Genomic DNA, 17,577 nt, shown 5'->3' with positions numbered 1-17,577 from the left:
AATTAACATTTATTAATTAGGGGAAATACTTGTAGTATTGTTTTACATGGGGAAGCGGGCTATCAAACAAAATTTTTAAGCTAATATAGAGCTAGAATTAATATGAACAGAGAAGGCACCTATCATAATAATAACTGTTCCAGGCAAGGGTCATCAGTGGATGCTAAAATTGGTGGGCAAAAGTTTAATGAGGAGCAGGATGTTTGTATTGTCTCTAGTTATCTTCCGGCAGAGTATTTATTATTTACAAAGGGGAAATAGTAGTTTTACAGAGGAGAAGCCTGGCAGATATCACTTTACCCTAGTGATCAAGGTTAACATTACTGTTATTGGGACAAAAACACCACCACATGCCCACTGATGTGGGCCATTGAGAAGGACACAGCACCACTTCTGTGGAATCAATTGCCAAGATGTAGAACCTGAATCTATTAATAAAATATCAGGGAGTTTCCGGGTGGTCTAGCGGTTAGAATTCAGCACTTTCACTGCTGTGACCTGAGTTCAGTCCCTGGTCAGGTGACCATGCATGTGGTCAAGTATATATTTATTTATTTATTTATTTATTTATTTATATTTATATATATATCAGAAAAATCCAAATTCAGAGACCTTCTACAAATAAATGGCTTGTATTTTCCATAAAGTGTCAGGGGTCAAGACGAAGTCTCAGGAACTGCTGCAGATTAAAGGAGACTGAGGGGACGTGTATTAGGTTTTTTTTGCTGCTGTAACAAGTTTCACAAACTTAGGGACCTAACGCAACACAGATTTCGTACCTCAGAGTTTTGTAGTTGGTGGGCTTGCATGGTTCCTCCGTTTTGGGTCTCACAGGCCAAAATCGAGGTGTCCATGGGCCAGGCTCTTCTGTAGAGGCTCTGGGAAGAATCCGTTTCCAGGCTCATTCAGGCTGTCCCTTGTGGTCATGGGACTGAGGAGCCCAGTCTCTTGCTGGCTCTCAGCCGGAGGCTCATCTTTGCTCTTCAAGGCTGCCTGCATTCCTGTGGCCCCTCCAGCAATGGCGGGTCAAGGTTGCCCAAGCATCAGACCTCTCTGACTTCCCCTTCTGCCTTATTCTTCTGCTTTTAAGGGCTCATGAGATTACTTTGACCCACCTGGATCGTCCAGGATAAGTTCCCTATTTTAAGGTCACCTTAATTGCATCTGCAAAGTCCTTCCCAGCAGTACCCGATTAACACTTGATTGACTTACCAGGGGATGGGACCGTTGGGGTGCGGGCATCTTTAGAACTGCCCACCACAGGACTCGACAATTAACTTTCATACATGTCCTCAGATTGGAAGCAATTAGCAAACTTAGAATATGGATTTTGGATTACGTAATGGCGTTGTACCAATGTTTAATTTTCTGATTAATTTCTGATACTTGTTTTGTGGTTACGAAAGTGAATGTGCTTGTTCTTAGGGAATCCACACTAAATCATTTCAGGGTAAAGAAGCATCATATCTGGAACTTTCTATACACACACACACACATACATACACAAAAAGAGAAAGAGAGAATGATAAAGAAAACATGGCAAAATGAGAACAGTTGGTGAATCTCACTGAAGGATATATTGGAGTTTGTTGTATTATTTTCACAAAAATTTTTGGAAGTTTGAAATTATTAAGAGCTACAAAAACATTGTTAAAAAGATACTCATGGGGGCTTCCCTGGTGGCACAGTGGTTAAGAATCCGCCTGCCAATGCAGGGGACACGGGTTCGATCCCTGGCCCGGGAAGATCCCACATGCCGCAGAGCAACTAAGCCCACGCGCCACAACTACTGAGCCTGTGCTCTAGAGCCTGCGAGCCACAACTACTGAGCCTGCGTGCTGCAACTACTGAAGCATGCGCACCTAGAGTCTGTGTTCTGCAACAAGAGAAGCCACCGCAATGAGAAGCCCGCACACTGTAACAAAGAGTAGCCCCCGCTCTCCACAACCAGGGAAAAAGACCACGCACAGCAATGAGGACCAAATGCAGCCAAAATTTAAAAAAAAAAACAAAACAACTCATGCTCAAAAGTTAAGTGAATTAGAAGCAGAGAGGATTCAAAACTGTACGTGAGTCCTCAAAAAACCAAAAATGGAATTACCATATGATACAGCAATTCTACTTCTGGTTCTATATTAAAAAGAATTGAAAGCAGGAATTCTAACAGTTATTTGTATACCCGTGTTCACAGCAGTATTATTTTCAATAATCAAAAGGTGGACACAACCCAAGTGTCACTATACAGATGAATGCATAGACAAAATGTGGTGTACACATACAGGGGAGTATTAGTCTTAAAAAGGAAGGAAATTCTGACACATGCTACATCATGGATGAACCTTGAGGACTTAGTGTTAAGCGAAATAAACCAGGCACTAAAAGACAAATACTTTGTGATTCCACTTACGTGAGGTTCCTACAGTAGTCAAATTCATAGAGACAGAAAGTAGAATGGTGGTTGCCAGGGGTGGTGAGGGGCGGGCTCAGGAAGGGGGAAGATGGGAAGTTATCATTTAATGGGTATGGAATTTCAATTTGAGGGACTTCCCTGGTGGTGCAGTGGATAAGAATCTGCCTGCCAATGCAGGGGACACGGGTTCGAGCCCTGGTCCGGGAAGATCCCACATGCCACAGAGCAACTAAGCCCGTGTGCCACAACTACTGAGCCTGCACTCTAGAGCCCACGAGCCACAACTGCTGAACCCATGTGCTGCAACTACTGAAGCCCACGTGCCTAGACCTCGTGCCTTGCAACAAGAGAAGCCACCACAATGAGAAGCCCACTCACAATGAAGAGTAGCCCCCGCTCGCCGCAACTAGAGAAAGCCCGCGCACAGCAACAAAGACCCAATGCAGCCAAAAATAAATAAAATTAAATCTTAAAAAAAAAAAAGAATTTCAATTTGAGATGTTGAAAAACGTTCTGGAGATGGATGGTGGTGATAGTTGCACAACAATGTGAATGTACTTACTGCCACAATAGCTGTGCACTTAAAAATGGGTACGATGGTAAGTTTTATGTTATGTATATTTTAATACACACACACAAGATATGCAGCCAGAGGCACTGTACATGGTGTGACCCCAGTGATGTGAAAGGAAAAAAAATTCATGGAAAGAAACTTGCCAAAATTTTTACAATAATTTACTTAGGAGTTTGAGAATAGAGTGATTTTATACTAATTTAATGCTCTTTTGTACATTCTAAGTTTTTAATGCAATGCATTTTGTAATCACACACAAAAAAGGGCACACAAAACTTTGGGAGAAGTTAACTATCCTTTTTGTCTGCTTCATTATAAATGCCTTTGCTGTATCGTCTGTTCCGGGCAATTAAGTTATTTATAAAGGGAATTATCTGTGCTCATGACCGTGGGATACGGTCCAGCCCATCAAATCCGAGCAACACTGCAAATAATTCATATTCTGACTTGGGTTTGGTTCCCTTGGCTTTCAGGGCAGCTCCTCCAGCAGTTCTCAGGAGAGGGCAAATGGAGGCAATCTGTACACAACGTGCTAAGTGTTTCTCTCTGGCTGGCAAGTTCCGGTGTTTCTCTCTGCTGTGTAAGCTCTCAGGAGGCCAGAAGGAACTTGCCACATCAGCAGACCAGCATTGGCATCAGGACGGGGCTACAGGGAAGACCCCACAAGAAGAGGCCAACACAGCATATGTTCCCTTTTGCTTAGAAATGTATCATATGATGAACATTTAGAAAATATGAATGAGATGAGGAAGAAAAGAATTACCCATAAGTCTACAGCCCATAGGTAACCACTGTGAACATTTGGTATATATTGATTCCAGATATTTTTGCTTTCTCTCTCTCCTTCCCAGTCCCTCTTCCCATCCTTTTTTCTTCCCTATCTCTCCATTTTCATTTAAAAAAATTCATATAAAGCATATCTATCCATGGATATGCCTGTATATATGTATATGTGTTTACCATACATATATATGATCATACTGGTTGGTAAACAGGGAAGGGTCCATGGGTTGCACAACCCCACAGGGTACCACTCACTTCAGAGTCTGGGTGAATCGTGCCTTTGGGGCTGTGACTGCACAGTCAGCATGAGCATCACAGCAGACCTGGGGAAGACGGTTTAACACACCTTCTCTGCTCTCCACTTCCAACTTCAGTCTCTCCTGGACCACACAGTTGGAGATTTTCTAGTTACCTTTCTGATTTCTAGCATAATTATACTGTGGTCCAATAAATACTCTATATGATGTCTCTTCTTTTATGCAGTTATGCATTTTTAAATTATCCTTTTAATGTTCTCCACTATGCATGAATTAGTTCATTACAACATGAATCCTTGACTTTTTAGACTCTAATATAAATTAGTATTGATTTTTTACAAAGGTGTAAAGGCAAATTGGTGGAGGATGGTTAGTCTTTCAACAAATAGTGCTGGAATAATTGGATATTCATATACCAAAAAAATGAACTTTGATACATACTATATTAGATTATATACAAAAATTAACTCCAAATGGATCACAGACCTAAATATAAATCCTAAATCTATAAAAGTTCTAGAAGGAACCATAGGGAAAAAAAATCTTTGAGATCTTGGATTAAGAACAGATTTCTTAGACATAATGCCAAGTGCATGATCCATAAAAGAACAAATTAGACTTTTTCAAAAAATAAAAAACTTTTGCTCTTCAAAAGAAGAGGATGAAAAGAAGCTACTACTAAGAGAATGAAAAGAAGCCGGAGACTGGGAGAAAATATTTACAAAGCATCTATCTGATAAAGAACTTATATCAAAAATATGTAAAGGGGCTTCCCTGGTGGCGCAGTGGTTGAGAGTCCGCCTGCCGATGCAGGGGACATGGGTTCGTGCCCCGGTCCGGGAAGATCCCACATGTTGCGGAGTGGCTGGGCCCTTGAGCCATGGCCGCTGAGCCTGCGCGTCCGGAGCCTGTGCTCTGCAACGGGAGAGGCCACAACAGTGAGAGGCCCGCGTACCGCAAAATAAATAAATAAATAAAAATAATAGAGTTCAGGTACACACATCACCTCATTTTCCCTAATGTTAACAACTTACATATCCATAGTGCAATTTTCAAAACCAGGAAATTAACATTGATACAATACGATTAACTATACTGTAGACCTCATTCAAACTTTGCCAGTTTTCCTCCTAATGTTCTTTTTCTGTTCCAGGATCGAATTCAGGATCCCACATTGCATTTAATGGTCTCTCCTTAAGATTTTCCAATCTGTGGCAGTTCTTCATTCTTTGTCTTCTATGACCCTGATATTATGATAAGTCTTGGTCAGTTATTTTGCAGTCAGTTATTTAGTACTTTCATATCTATTAATTTGGGTTTGTCAGATTGTTTTGTCATGATTAGATTAGATTGAGGTTATGCATTTTTTGGCAAGAATATCACAGAAGTGATGTGGCCTTCTTTATGCATTCTATCATGATGTTGATCTATCTTATTACTAGTGATTTTAAACTTTATCATTTAGTTGAGTGGCTAACTAACCGATAGATTTCTCCACTATTTTTCCTTTTGTAATTCATAAGTGTCTTGGAGTAATTTCTGTAACTGTTCTGTTTCTCTTCAAACTTTCATCCATTTACCCATTAGTGTATCTTGCCTGTAAGAATTGTTACTATGATGTTTGCCTAATAATTTTTAAAATTTCTCTCATTTCTTCTACGTGTATAAACTGGAATTCTTCTGTACAGAAATAATATCCTTTCTCCCTCATTTATTTATTCAATTATATGTATATATTCAATGATTTATACTGGATATTTATTTCGTTCTATGGCTTATAATCCAATACTGTCATTATTTTACTGTTTGATTCATTCCAGTTTCAGTCATCGGGAGTTCCTTCCAATCAGCTCCTGTGTCCTTTTGAAAATGTCTCCATTTTTTTAAAGCACCCACTTATTTTTCAGACTCATCTTGTATTTTTCCAGCCTGAGCCCTGGAATTAACTTCTTCCCCCAAAGAACCCTGGTTTCCTTTACTGAAGGATAAGAGCATTTAGAAACCAAGATCTGGGCTTTAAATATACTCATTACTACTGGTGTGTCATTGCTCCTCGGGCCTCTCAGCAGACAGAGCTAAGAAATATATGTATGTATCCTAATCCATGGGCACACATACATTGACTATTTATTTCTATGTCTCCGAATGCATATATATATATATATATAATCGCATATTCATATCTCCAAGTCCAATCCAACCCTACAAGGTTCTTTCTTATCTTCTCCTTTCCTTCTTTGCAGCTTCTTTTTCCAACAAATGAGAATCCTGGTTCTCATTACCCACAATATATCCATTTATTTTCAGCCCTATACACGCGAAGGAATTGCAAATTTAACCTGTAACCATATGAGAAACAGATTACTAGAGGGAAGCATTTTTATGTAGCTCTTACCGTTTTTATCCTGACCCTGTCCTGGAAAAATATTGTTCTCTAGAGTTAATTAGGTTATTTTTTTCTTCCCCATCCCCTTCAGTGTTATTCATTTGAAATCATATTCGTTTTCTACTGCTGCGTTACAAATTACCACCAGTTTAGCTGCTGAAAACAACACCCATTTATCATCTCACAGTGTCTGTGGGTCCGGAGTCTGGGCCTGGGGTAGCTGGTCTGCTGCTGTGGGTCTCATCTGGCTGGGTGAGCCAGATGACCCAGGTGTCAGGTGGGCCCCAGTCTCATCTGAGGCTCAGGTCCCCTTCCAAGCTCACTGGTTGCTGGCAGTATTCAGTTCTCTGGGATTGGAGAACTGAGGCCCTGAGATACGGCCCTGTCCGCAATGTGGCAATTTGCTTCTTCAAGGCTAACAGGAGAGTGTCTCTGCTCCTTCAAATCTGTCTCTTCAATAAGGACCCACTCACCCTTTTAAGGGCTCCTCTGCTTTGGTCAAGCCAGCCCAAGATAATCCTCCTTTGATTAACTCAAGCCAATGATTAGGGGCCTTAATTACATCAACAAACCCCTTTTTCCTATAAGATAACATAATCACAGGCTGCCATCCCATCCTATTCACAGGTCCCACCCATACTCAAGGGGAGGCCATTACCCGGGGTGTGTACACCAGAGGATGAGAGCCTTGCTGGCGATCTTAGAATTCTGACAACCTCAGTGATTAGTTAGGTTCATTTGTTACTTTTCATATTTTATTTTGGGATTTCCCCACATTCTGGTTAATTTTGACACATGTATCTTTTTTTTTTTTTTTTTTTTTGGCGGTACGCGGGCCTCTCACTGTTGTGGCCCCTCCCGTTGCGGAGCACAGGCTCCGGACGCGCAGGCTCAGTGGCCATGGCTCACGGGCCCAGCCGCTCCGCGGCATGTGGGATCTTCCCGGACCGGGCACGAACCTGTGTCCCCTGCATCGGCAGGCGGACTCTCAACCACTGCGCCACCAGGGAAGCCCTCGACACATGTATCTTTAATATCTTCTTTCTTACATGAAGGATATGTTACAGATATTGTTGTGCTCTTTGATTATTTTACTTAATATATCATGGAGATCACACATATCATTTCATAGAAATTTTCTTACTTTTTTATATGGAGTTGTATAATAACTCCATTGTGTGTATGAACGCACCATAATTTATTCAACCACTGTTGTATGAATGCACATGTAGGTTGTTTCCAATATTTGAAATTATAAACAATGCTGCAGTAAATAACCTTGTGCATATGTACTTTCATATTGCTGGAGGCGGTAGATTCTTTGTAGTGAGATTTCTGGGTTGAAATATATTATATATTACATGTTGGATCTATTGAAATATAATTAGGTTATTAGCCCTTTGTAGTGTATGCTAGGTTATGTTATTAATCCAAAACACATACACTATTAAGTGACAAAAGCAAAGTGTATGGTGCAGTTATATCATTAGGTTTATAAACATTGAATATATTATACATTAAGGTTAGTAACTTTGTCTGTCATATATATTGCAAAAATCGTTTCCCAGCTTACTGTATGTCTTTTGACATTTTAGGTGGTTTTTTTTTTTGCCAGGGAAATTTAAAAATTTTATGTAGTTAAATTTATCAACCTATTCTTTTATTGCCTTTTGGTTTTGAGTCATAGTTACAAAGGTTTTCTCACACCAAGATTAAAGAAGAATTCACTCACATTTTCTTCTAGTACTTGTATAGTTTTGATTTTATATTCAGATTGCCTAATCTACTCAGAGTTCAGTCTTGTGTATGTTTTAAGATAGGAATCTCACTTTATATTTTTCCAGATGTCTACTCAGTTGTCCCAGCACTATTTATTTATGTATTTATTACTTTTTTGGTCACGCAGCTTGTGGGATCTCAGTGCTCTGACCAGGGATTGAACCCGGGCCGCGGCAGTGGAAGTGCCGAATCCTAACCACTAGACCACCAGGGAACTCCCCCAGCACTATTTATTATAAAGTCTATCTTCACCAAAATAATTTGAGATGCTACCTTTATCTTTTCATGTGGGCTAATTTAAAAAAAAACTGAATACAATACATAATGTATGCAAATTGTAGTATTGTCTCCTTCCAGAGAGAATTTAATTTTATTCTGATGGGCAGTTAAAGTAGGGAGAGGTCACTCTTCTCCAATCAAAACCTTAAGATGCTTCAAGACTAGTTTCAGTCTTTGTTAGGAGATGTCTATTTCCAGTTCTTACTTCTAAGGTGTAGCCTTTTGCGGTCTCAGCTGAAATCCTGGGATACTCATCAGGTTTCCTTCACATTGATGAGACCCAAACTCTAACTTTTATTTTCTCAGTACCATGAGACTACTGAAGTCTTGGCATGACTGCTACTTTTTACATGGCTTTTGTGCCTCTTGGCCTGCGTTACTGGGGAATAAATCTTGGCTGCCTTGGTTGATCTCTAGCACCTTAAAGTATCTGGGTTTTTAAAAATACTTCATCCATCTTTTACCAGTGTTCTTGGTGGGAAGGTTGGTCTGATACTCTCATGGCTTGAAGCAAAAGTTTGAGAATACTTACTATTTTATTTATTTATTTATTATCTTTGGCTGCATCGGGTCTTACTTGTGGCACACAGGATCTTCGTTGAGGCATGCGGGATTTTTCGTTGCAGCGTGTGGGCTCTTTGTTGTAGCACATGGGCTTCTCTCTAGCTGTGTTGCGTGGGCTCTGTAGTTTGCGGCACTTGAGAACAGTTGCCCCGTGGCATGAGGGATCTTAGTTCACCGACCAGGGATCAAACCCACGTCCCTTGCATTGGAAGGCGGATTCTTTACCACTGGACCACCAGGGAAGTCCCAAGAATATTTACTATTATGACTCAATTATTGATCTGAAAGAGCAAGCTATCAACATAATTCAGCCAAAGAACAAAAGCAGAAAGATATAGAAATCACACATGTAAAATATAGTAGAATTGAAGGACAGATCCAGGAGACCCAATTTTCAGATAATGGGGCTTCTAGAAGGAGAAACATGAAGAGATTGAGGAGAGGCAATAATTAAACAAATAATAGAAGAAAATTTCTCTGAGCCAATTAATGGCCCATATCTGTACAGAAAAACTGCTCCCTGGGTTCTGGGTGAGATTGCAGAGGAAAGATATATATAAAGCATATGTTGGCATAATTCCTGAACTCTTGGTGCTTCCAGACAAAAGAAAAACAAATTACTTATAAAGGAAGGTCAATTAGACTGGTATCAAATAGACTGGCTTCATATTTCTCACCTGTAACTCTGGAGGCCAGAAGACGCTGGTAACAAGTCTATGGGCTGTGAAGAGGAAAGGCCTGCCATTAAGAACGCTCTACCCAGACACCTCATCATTAACCTGAAACAGGAAGTATATGAATGCAGATAAGCAAGGATTTAGTGACCATATCACCATGTACCCCAAGTCAAGAAATCAAGAAAACCCAGGGCTTCCCTGGTGGCGCAGTGGTTGAGAGTCCGCCTGCCGATGCAGGGGACATGGGTTCGTGCCCCGGTCCAGGAGGATCCCACATGCCGCAGAGCGGCTAGGCCTGTGAGCCATGGCCGCTAAGCCTGCGGTCCGGAGCCTGTGCTCTGCAACGGGAGAGGTCACAGCAGTGAGAGGCCCGCGTACCACAAAAAAAAAAAAAAAAAAAAAAGAAAACCCAGAAAAATACTGATAAACAACACAAACATAAACCAAAGACCTCAATATAAGGCAAGATGAAGAAGAACAGAAATTTGTAAAGGATAATCGTACTGCATCTTGGAATGGTTAAGAATCAAAATTCTTGAAAGAGAGATGCAAATGCTAAGGGAAATTCTAACTGAGGCTTCAAATTCAAAACATTAAACTACCTCAGCCGAATCTAAAAGGAGGGAAGAGAGTGAGGGGAGAAAGGATTGAAAAATGTTCCAAAGGTCTCAGGAAGAGGGAGGAGAGTTGGGAAGGTCAGCAGGTCATCGGAAGATTCATTTGGGCAGATCACTGCAGAGTTTCTATTCCGTGTGAAGTAGCTGGTACTCAAGGTCATATATTTGAACACAGCTATTAATTGCCTTAAGACTGGACTCCACAACCTCATTTCACATATACAACCCTGACTCTTGACTGCTATGTTTCTCTCCCATGAGAAAGCCCAGGAAGTTAGCAAGTGTGTGAGGGCCCCAGCTCTGCAACTGAACAGCTGCCCAGATGTGGCACAGTCATATTTATGGGCTGAGCGGCCTGAGTGTCAAATTTACGGGCCGAGCAGCTGATGTGCAAATTCTCCGCAAGGAGTCCAAAGTAAAGTAAGGGAAGACAAAAGCTGTCACATATCCTCTCCAATATTCCTTTCCCCCAGCGTTTAGACATTTTGCTGCGCTGGGTGTTTTGGGTTCGTGTGATTCTGCACACCGGGAACTTGGGATATTTTACATGAGGGTAGCTGGATTGTTTGGGGCAGGAAAGAATGAGGGGCATTGAAATCAGCTGCCATTAGGTAAGGGACCAAAAGCTGAGAGGAGCTTCTCTGAGATCACTCAAGCTGGCACTCCTGTGTCCTCCCAGCCTGCAAGTCCAAAGGCACAGAGCTCAGCCTCATTTGCAAAGAATAACCATTATATGGTCAGGCGGGAGGCGGGGTGGGACTTTTCTTGTTTTGTTTTGTGTGGTTAGGGATTATTAGTGAAAAAGAAATGTTTGCAGTCACGTGGACAAAAACAGCTGCTGTGGACATCTGTGTTCATGGAAACTGACTTTTGTTACACAAAACATCTCCTCCTGATAACATGGATTGCAGTGAGATTCTAGATAGTTCTTCCTTACAAAAAGAAGCTTATTGTTTCCTGTAGTAATTATATGTGTTCACTGCAGAGAAAATGAGAGCAATTCAGAAAGGAACAAAGCATATTTTAAGACGCCAAGATAGAACCACAGTTTGATGATTATCCTTCTCGATAAATGGTTCTCGATGTAGATCTACACTTAATTGAAAACAAATTAAATCTTGCCATACACACTATTCTGTAGTTTGGTTTTATTCACTCAATATCACATCTTGGAGAGGCTTCTGTCACTTACATATAGACCTACGTCACCACTTTAATGGCTTCATAGTGCTCTGTAACTTCTACGCGTCACAGTTTCCTTACTGGGATGTTTCTTTTTTGTAACATTACATTCATGGAGTGTTGGTAAATGCTAAGCAAAGAACATGTCTGTCCAGGCTGGCGGGAGACTCTGAGGAAGTGTGGCTCCAGGAGGAAATGGGGGTTGCGGCGGAGTCTCTGATCCTGTCTTCAAGGAATATCACGCTGGTAGCTCAGAAGCTCCATCTTCAGCCGGAATGTCAGAGCCACCAGGAGGAGCTAGTGACCACAGCTCAGCACATCCTGGTAGACACCACGAAGGTGAGGCTGATGTCAGAGCTGGCTGGCCCGTTGGTCTGGACAGAGAGCTCATTGCTGGGAAGCATGGACGGGGCATGTCATTCCCACAAGGGATGCCCACCCCAGAGAGAGAAACCTGCCCAAGTTTATGCCAAGATCGCAGAGTTCATTACCAATTTAATAAATGCTCATTGTGGAAGCTGCCATAGGGAGCTGGGTAGACGTACTGAGTCTCTGTTCTTAAACCCACATGCAACCCCTGATCCCCACACTTAGCCACCAAACCGTAATGATAGGGGATGCATTTCCCACCCTACCCATGGCCTGGAGCTACCTGGGGAGAAGCTACCAAAACCTGGGCAACTCTCAGCCTATTTGGCTAACTTGCTGTATTGCCTTACACCTGGGAGGATCTCAGGGGCCAGGATAACCCCTCAGCCTCCAAATACTCCCCATTCTCCATCCTGACATTCCACCATCTGTCACAACTCTTTTAGCTCGGTACATCGCTCCCTGTTACAACGTTATATGCCTCAACTATTATCAAATATTAATATATTAATAATGTTCATCATTTAAACTTTAATACTGTGGGTTATTGGGAGGGGGTGTAGTTGTAATTTAACAGATCCTCATTAAAGAAAGATTGAAATGGGGAGATGAGAGAGGCACAGCCAGAGGGCTTTGGCACCTGCTGCTGGGAGGAGGAGAGGGGAAGAAGGGCAGGCTCTTGGAAGTGGTTGGGTACCAGCTCTGTTGAAGGGGATGAACAGAGCAGTCAGGGGGCGACAGAGTCAGACCAGGAAAGATTTCTTAGAGGCACTTCTTGGACAGGCCATCTCGCCAGCCCCCATCATCCTCATGCAAACAGTAAGTGCTTCCTAAACACTCTTTCGTTCGTGATGTGTTGGTTACCACGTGGACGGTTGACTGCTCCTCCTGTAATGTGAAGAGAAGGGCTCTTCAAAGCCAGATTGGACCCCACATTAAATGTAGCTCAGTTTAGAGGGGCTTACATTTTCAGTTAAGCCAAATGTTTTCTTTAAACGTCACTCTTAGGTGACATCGTCATCATTATTATTACTATTATTATCTCTGAGATTCTCTTTAGTCTTTTGGAGGACCTTTATTTGCAAAATGGGGGTAAAGCAGCTGCCGTTGCTTTCGCTTCGGCTCCAGAAACGTGTAGGCATTTTCCAGCTTCTCTTCCCCCGATTGCCCAAACAGGTCCTGCTGCTAGAAGACGCGGCGACGGCGAGGAAGATGGTGCGAGCGGCGGGCTGGTGCCTGACTTGCCTGGACGCGCTGGAAGCGGCGGGCGACGCGGCCTCGCTGCGCGGCCCCTTCGCCGACCTGGCGGTGGCGCTGCAGAGCCTGGGCGGCCTGACTGCGTGCGGATCCGAGGAGCGCCTGGGCCGGGCCAGTCGCCTGCTGCGGGGCTGCGTCCCTGTGCTGCTTGTGGCCGCCCGCGGCCACCTCCGGCGTCCCCGCGACCCGCGGCTGGCCGCCTCCCGGCGCCACGTCTTCGCTCTGGCCAGGAAGACCTTGGGCGAGCTCCTAGGGCGCCTGGAGCCCGGCGCCGCCCCAACGGCCCGCGCCCCGCACGGCGCGCTCCCTCGGAGCCTGCGGCAGCTGCGGGAGCTGCTGGCGGCGCCCGGACCCGAGCGGCTGCGCGGCGGGCTGGACGCGCCGCTGGCGGCCGTGGTCTGGCACTGCATGCGCCTGGCCGCCTGCTCCCCGCCGCCCGAGCGCCTGCGCCTAGTGGCCCGTTGCCGCCGGCTGCTGGAGCTGCGGAGCGCCGGCGTCCGGCGCCTGGACCCGATTGACGGGCCTCCGGGGACGGGCGGGAACAGCCAGGAGCCGGGGGAGGAGTGCGCAGCGCTGTGGGCCGCGACTGAGGACCTCTCCCAGGGGGTCCGCACCGGGCTGCTGCGCCAGATCCTGGACACGTTCACCGACACGCAAAGCCCTCTTCAAAGGCTGGTCCGGGCCGCCTTGGCCACTCCCTCAGTCTCCTCCCGGTGCGATGGCGAGGCCTTGTCTGAGAGCCTCCAGCTTCTCCTCGCTGCTTTCCACGACCAGGCCAACCGGATGCTCAGAGTGGCTCACTTGGTCTTGGTTTGCTGCCCACGACAGCAAACTGGCGAAGACATGGAGGCCACCATGGCAGGCCTTTGGGGGCTCGTGGTCAGAGTGCGACAGCTTTTCTCACAAGGCCCCCAAGGGTCTGGTCTGGACTGGAGCCCTGCTGCCCTGCAGGCCCTGCTTCGGGAGTGGGCCAGGGCATCTGAAGGCTTATTAGCATGTTTTGATGATGTTCTCGATATTCCTGAGTTCCTGAGTGTGTCCATTCAGGAAATGACCAAGCACTTGGACTTTTTCACATGGGCTTTGAGGTGTGGAGATTCCAGAGAGTTTGCTCCACTTGTGGCATATTTACAGGGTCGAGGGACACACATAGTGCAGGTGATGAGCAGGTATGTGGACCAAGATCGAGATCCTATTTTCCGGAATGGCCTGAGAGTCTTGATCCAGCAGCTGGAGCAATCCTCCCGGGTCCTGGGTGAGGCTGGGGAGCACTGTTCAGGCGGGCACGGCTCTCGGGACACAGATGCGCTATTAACCTTGGCGAAACATGTGATCTCTTCAGCTCAGAGCATCCGAGAGGGGCTGGATGGAACTAACCACCCAGATATCCTCAGTCCCCTTCGGGACCGAGTCCAGAGGTTGGACATGGCTGAGAGACAGCCTTATTTCATTCTCTCCAGCCTCCAGGATTGCACAGCTCCTGCACTGAAACACCAAAGGGAGCCTGGGTTGAGGAAAAGCGACAAGGGCACCTCCTATCCACCTAGGGATCATCTTTTTTGCCCCTTGATTTTTGACACCGGTCTACAGAAGGTGGGCTCTCCACTCTCTGCCATCAGCAAACCCATGCTTGCTGTAGACAGCCTGAGCCACCAGGGAGTGACCTCGGCTCACACCATCCTGCAGGACCAGGATGCAGCTGTGGAGGCAGCTCAGGAGGCCCTGGCTGGAGAGGTACCACTGGGGTCAGAGACGATGACTGGACTCCAAGAAATCCCATCACTAGCACCTTCTATTATTGACCTAGCAAGGGAGATAGAACATTGCGCAACTGCTAGAACTGACAGGCTTCTGGAAGTGGCTCTCCAACTGTCTGGGAAGTCCAGGGAAACCAGGCAAAGTTTGGTAGCCATAGCTGGTGACTGGTATTCTCTGTGTCAACAGCTGTTTTGCAACAACCCAGCAGCTGATCTTCAAGAGAACATGACAGTGTTCATGGAGCTTCAGCAGAACTTAGCCTCAATGGTTCAACTAGCAGTCAAAAGTGAACCCATGGATTCGGGTAAGAAGGATTCTGACTCAGCTGGGCACCCAGAAGCGCATTTACAAGTGCAAGGCAGATTGGAGGAGGCGGAGACCCATGCCAAACAGCTTTTGGACAAAGTTCTGGCCTCTGATGGTTTCCAAGCCCCCAGGTCGTGGGAGGAGAGCATTGAGGATGGGTGCCTTCTATGGTCAGTGGCTGTCCAAGACCTGCTCCAGTGCCTGGAGAGGCTCAGCGGGAGACAAGGCCTGTTCCTACTGCCCCTGCGACAGGCTGTGAAGGACCAGCAGGGGCTGCAGGAAGGGTTGGCTCAGGCAGCAGATGTTTCTCAAAGGCTCCAAGAGGCTGCTAGGCTGTCTTCTCTTCTGTGTGGGGATGAGCAGGTAAAGAGTGAGATCTCCTTTCTGTGCAGGGAGGTTCATGTGCTCACAGATGCTCTGCTGGATGTGGCACAGATCCTGGCCTCCTTCCCCAAACCATCTCCCAGCCTGTCCACCCGCTTTGAACTTCTCTGCTTGGAGCTCACCCTTCAAGCCAAGGCCCTGACTGGCCACCTCAGCAGCATCAATGCAGACTATGAACGTGTCCTCCAAGGTGCCTTCTGCCCAAGGCTCTCTGTCTGCAAAGACCCCCAGACCCAGCCAGAAGGCTCTCTGGAAAGAATGGTGTCTGGTATCCAAGCTGTGCAGGGAATTGTGGCTGGAGGTCAGGAGTCTGGGCCCTGCCAGGAAGACCTTCTCATGGCTCTGGAGAGCATTCTCGTCCTCACCAAGGAGGTAGCCCAGCGGGTCCCTGTGCTCCGAGAATGCCCAGAGGACTGGCTTCAGCAGGAGTGGGCAGCCAAGGCCCACCATGCTGTGGCCCAGCTCCAGGCCTGGAAAGGTGGTCACACCAAGGCTTGGAGACTCCTGGCCCAGTGCTTGAAGCCCAGTGATGAAGAGGACCCCACCCAGCCCCAGCTCCACCGTGGGGAGGGTGCACCAGGAGCCGCTGAAGCCAGCAGTGTAGATTCCCAGGGTGCTGCTCCAAAAGACACCGCAGGGAGCTCAGCGGGGACCCGCACTCCTGATCCAGGCATCACCGGGACAGCCGCAGACCTGGGCACGGTAGGAATCACCAGGACAGTCGCAGACCTGGGCACGGTAGGAAAGTCAGCATCTCTCCTTCTCCCCCACCTCAGCCTTCTTTCTGGTCACCAAAGCCCCCCGTCAAGTTCCAGAAAAAGCTCTCTTGGTGCCCACGTGTGTCATTCACATCTGGCAGGCAGCACAGGGCACCCTTTGAGAATCCAAGGTCAGGAACCACACTGCCTGCACTGTGTCTGCCTCTACCATTTCTAAGTTCTGAGATCTCAGAGAAGTTTCTTAGCTATTTTGGACTTTAAGATCCTAGTCTAGAAAATGGGAACATTGATACTTTCCTGGCAGAGGGTTGATGAAAGCATCCATGGAAAATACTTGCACTTGCCTGGAACATAATTAGTACGCTGTGGTACGGCCTGTAATGATTGACTTCCATGAAGTTTTTCGCATGGCCCCATCTGGAGGGGGTTCCCTTGCTGTGACTGACAGCACTCCTCCTGTGGATCCGGCTACTTCATGCCACCTTGACCTCCACGATGTTACCTCCCTGCTCCAGTCAGGGGTTCTTTGGTTTGCAAGTGGCCGGAGTCCAACTTGAATCCTCGTAGGCAAAAAGAAAGATCTACCGGAAGGCTTCTGGGTCTGTTGAACACCTTCCACGTATAGTCGTTTCCTTCTGGGGCACCAGACAATGTCAGGGATTGTGGAGCCCAAACATTTGATTTACTTAACATCAACCGTGGGAGATATAATAGGTTGGCAGTGACCGCCCAAGAAGTTCCCAGGTAGATGTGCTCAGCCCAGCGTTTTGTGCATAACCTGATCTGTCCCCTTCGTGACCTTATGCTTGGCTGCCCAGACTCCCCCCCAAACCTTTCCCTGGGCTTTCTCCCAAGATAAAGTGGACCAGACAATGTGTTTCTCCACCCCATTACCCTTTACTTCATCTTTCTCATTAAAATGTCATTACCATGAGAAAGGCCCTGTTCCCAGATTCGCTGGGAGCCTGGCAGGCACAGTTCCCTTGCCCCTGCAGCCTAAGCCCTCTTTGCTCTGCCTCCCGCTGTCTTCTCATCTCTCCTGTTCTGTGGCTCCTGGTCTCATGAGTTCAGACATCCTGCCAGCTCCCCCGATCTGTTTTTCCACAGGGTCTTTCTGACACATACTTAATGCCGCTGACTTCACTGACAACACATTCTGTTTCTCTCTCAGTTCAGCTGACACAGTCCCTTTCTCAGCAAAACCTCCCGACACGAGCATTTCAGAGAACTGAGCGCCCAGGTCAGCTGGCACCCGGAATGGTGAGAAGAGCAGGCT

The 17,577-nt window shown here is 46.0% G+C and overlaps 1 protein-coding gene across 1 annotated transcript in view; it reads left to right on the top strand.

Annotated features, from left to right (window-relative positions):
* The window catches only part of LOC117203972 (uncharacterized), a 34,738-nt gene that overhangs the window by 1,119 nt on the left and 16,042 nt on the right, over window positions 1–17,577 (top strand). The window contains exons 2-3 of the mRNA XM_049696234.1: window positions 11,664–11,847; window positions 12,886–16,320. Coding sequence (XP_049552191.1) covers window positions 11,664–11,847; window positions 12,886–16,320 — 3,619 coding nt within the window. The remainder of the gene's footprint in view (window positions 1–11,663; window positions 11,848–12,885; window positions 16,321–17,577) is intronic.

This window comes from Orcinus orca, chromosome 13 (assembly GCF_937001465.1).
Source record: "Orcinus orca chromosome 13, mOrcOrc1.1, whole genome shotgun sequence".
In the NCBI taxonomy this organism is placed as follows: Eukaryota; Metazoa; Chordata; class Mammalia; order Artiodactyla; family Delphinidae; genus Orcinus; species Orcinus orca.
The sequence above is the reverse complement of the archived record's forward strand: the minus strand, read 5'-3'. Positions and strand labels throughout refer to the sequence as shown.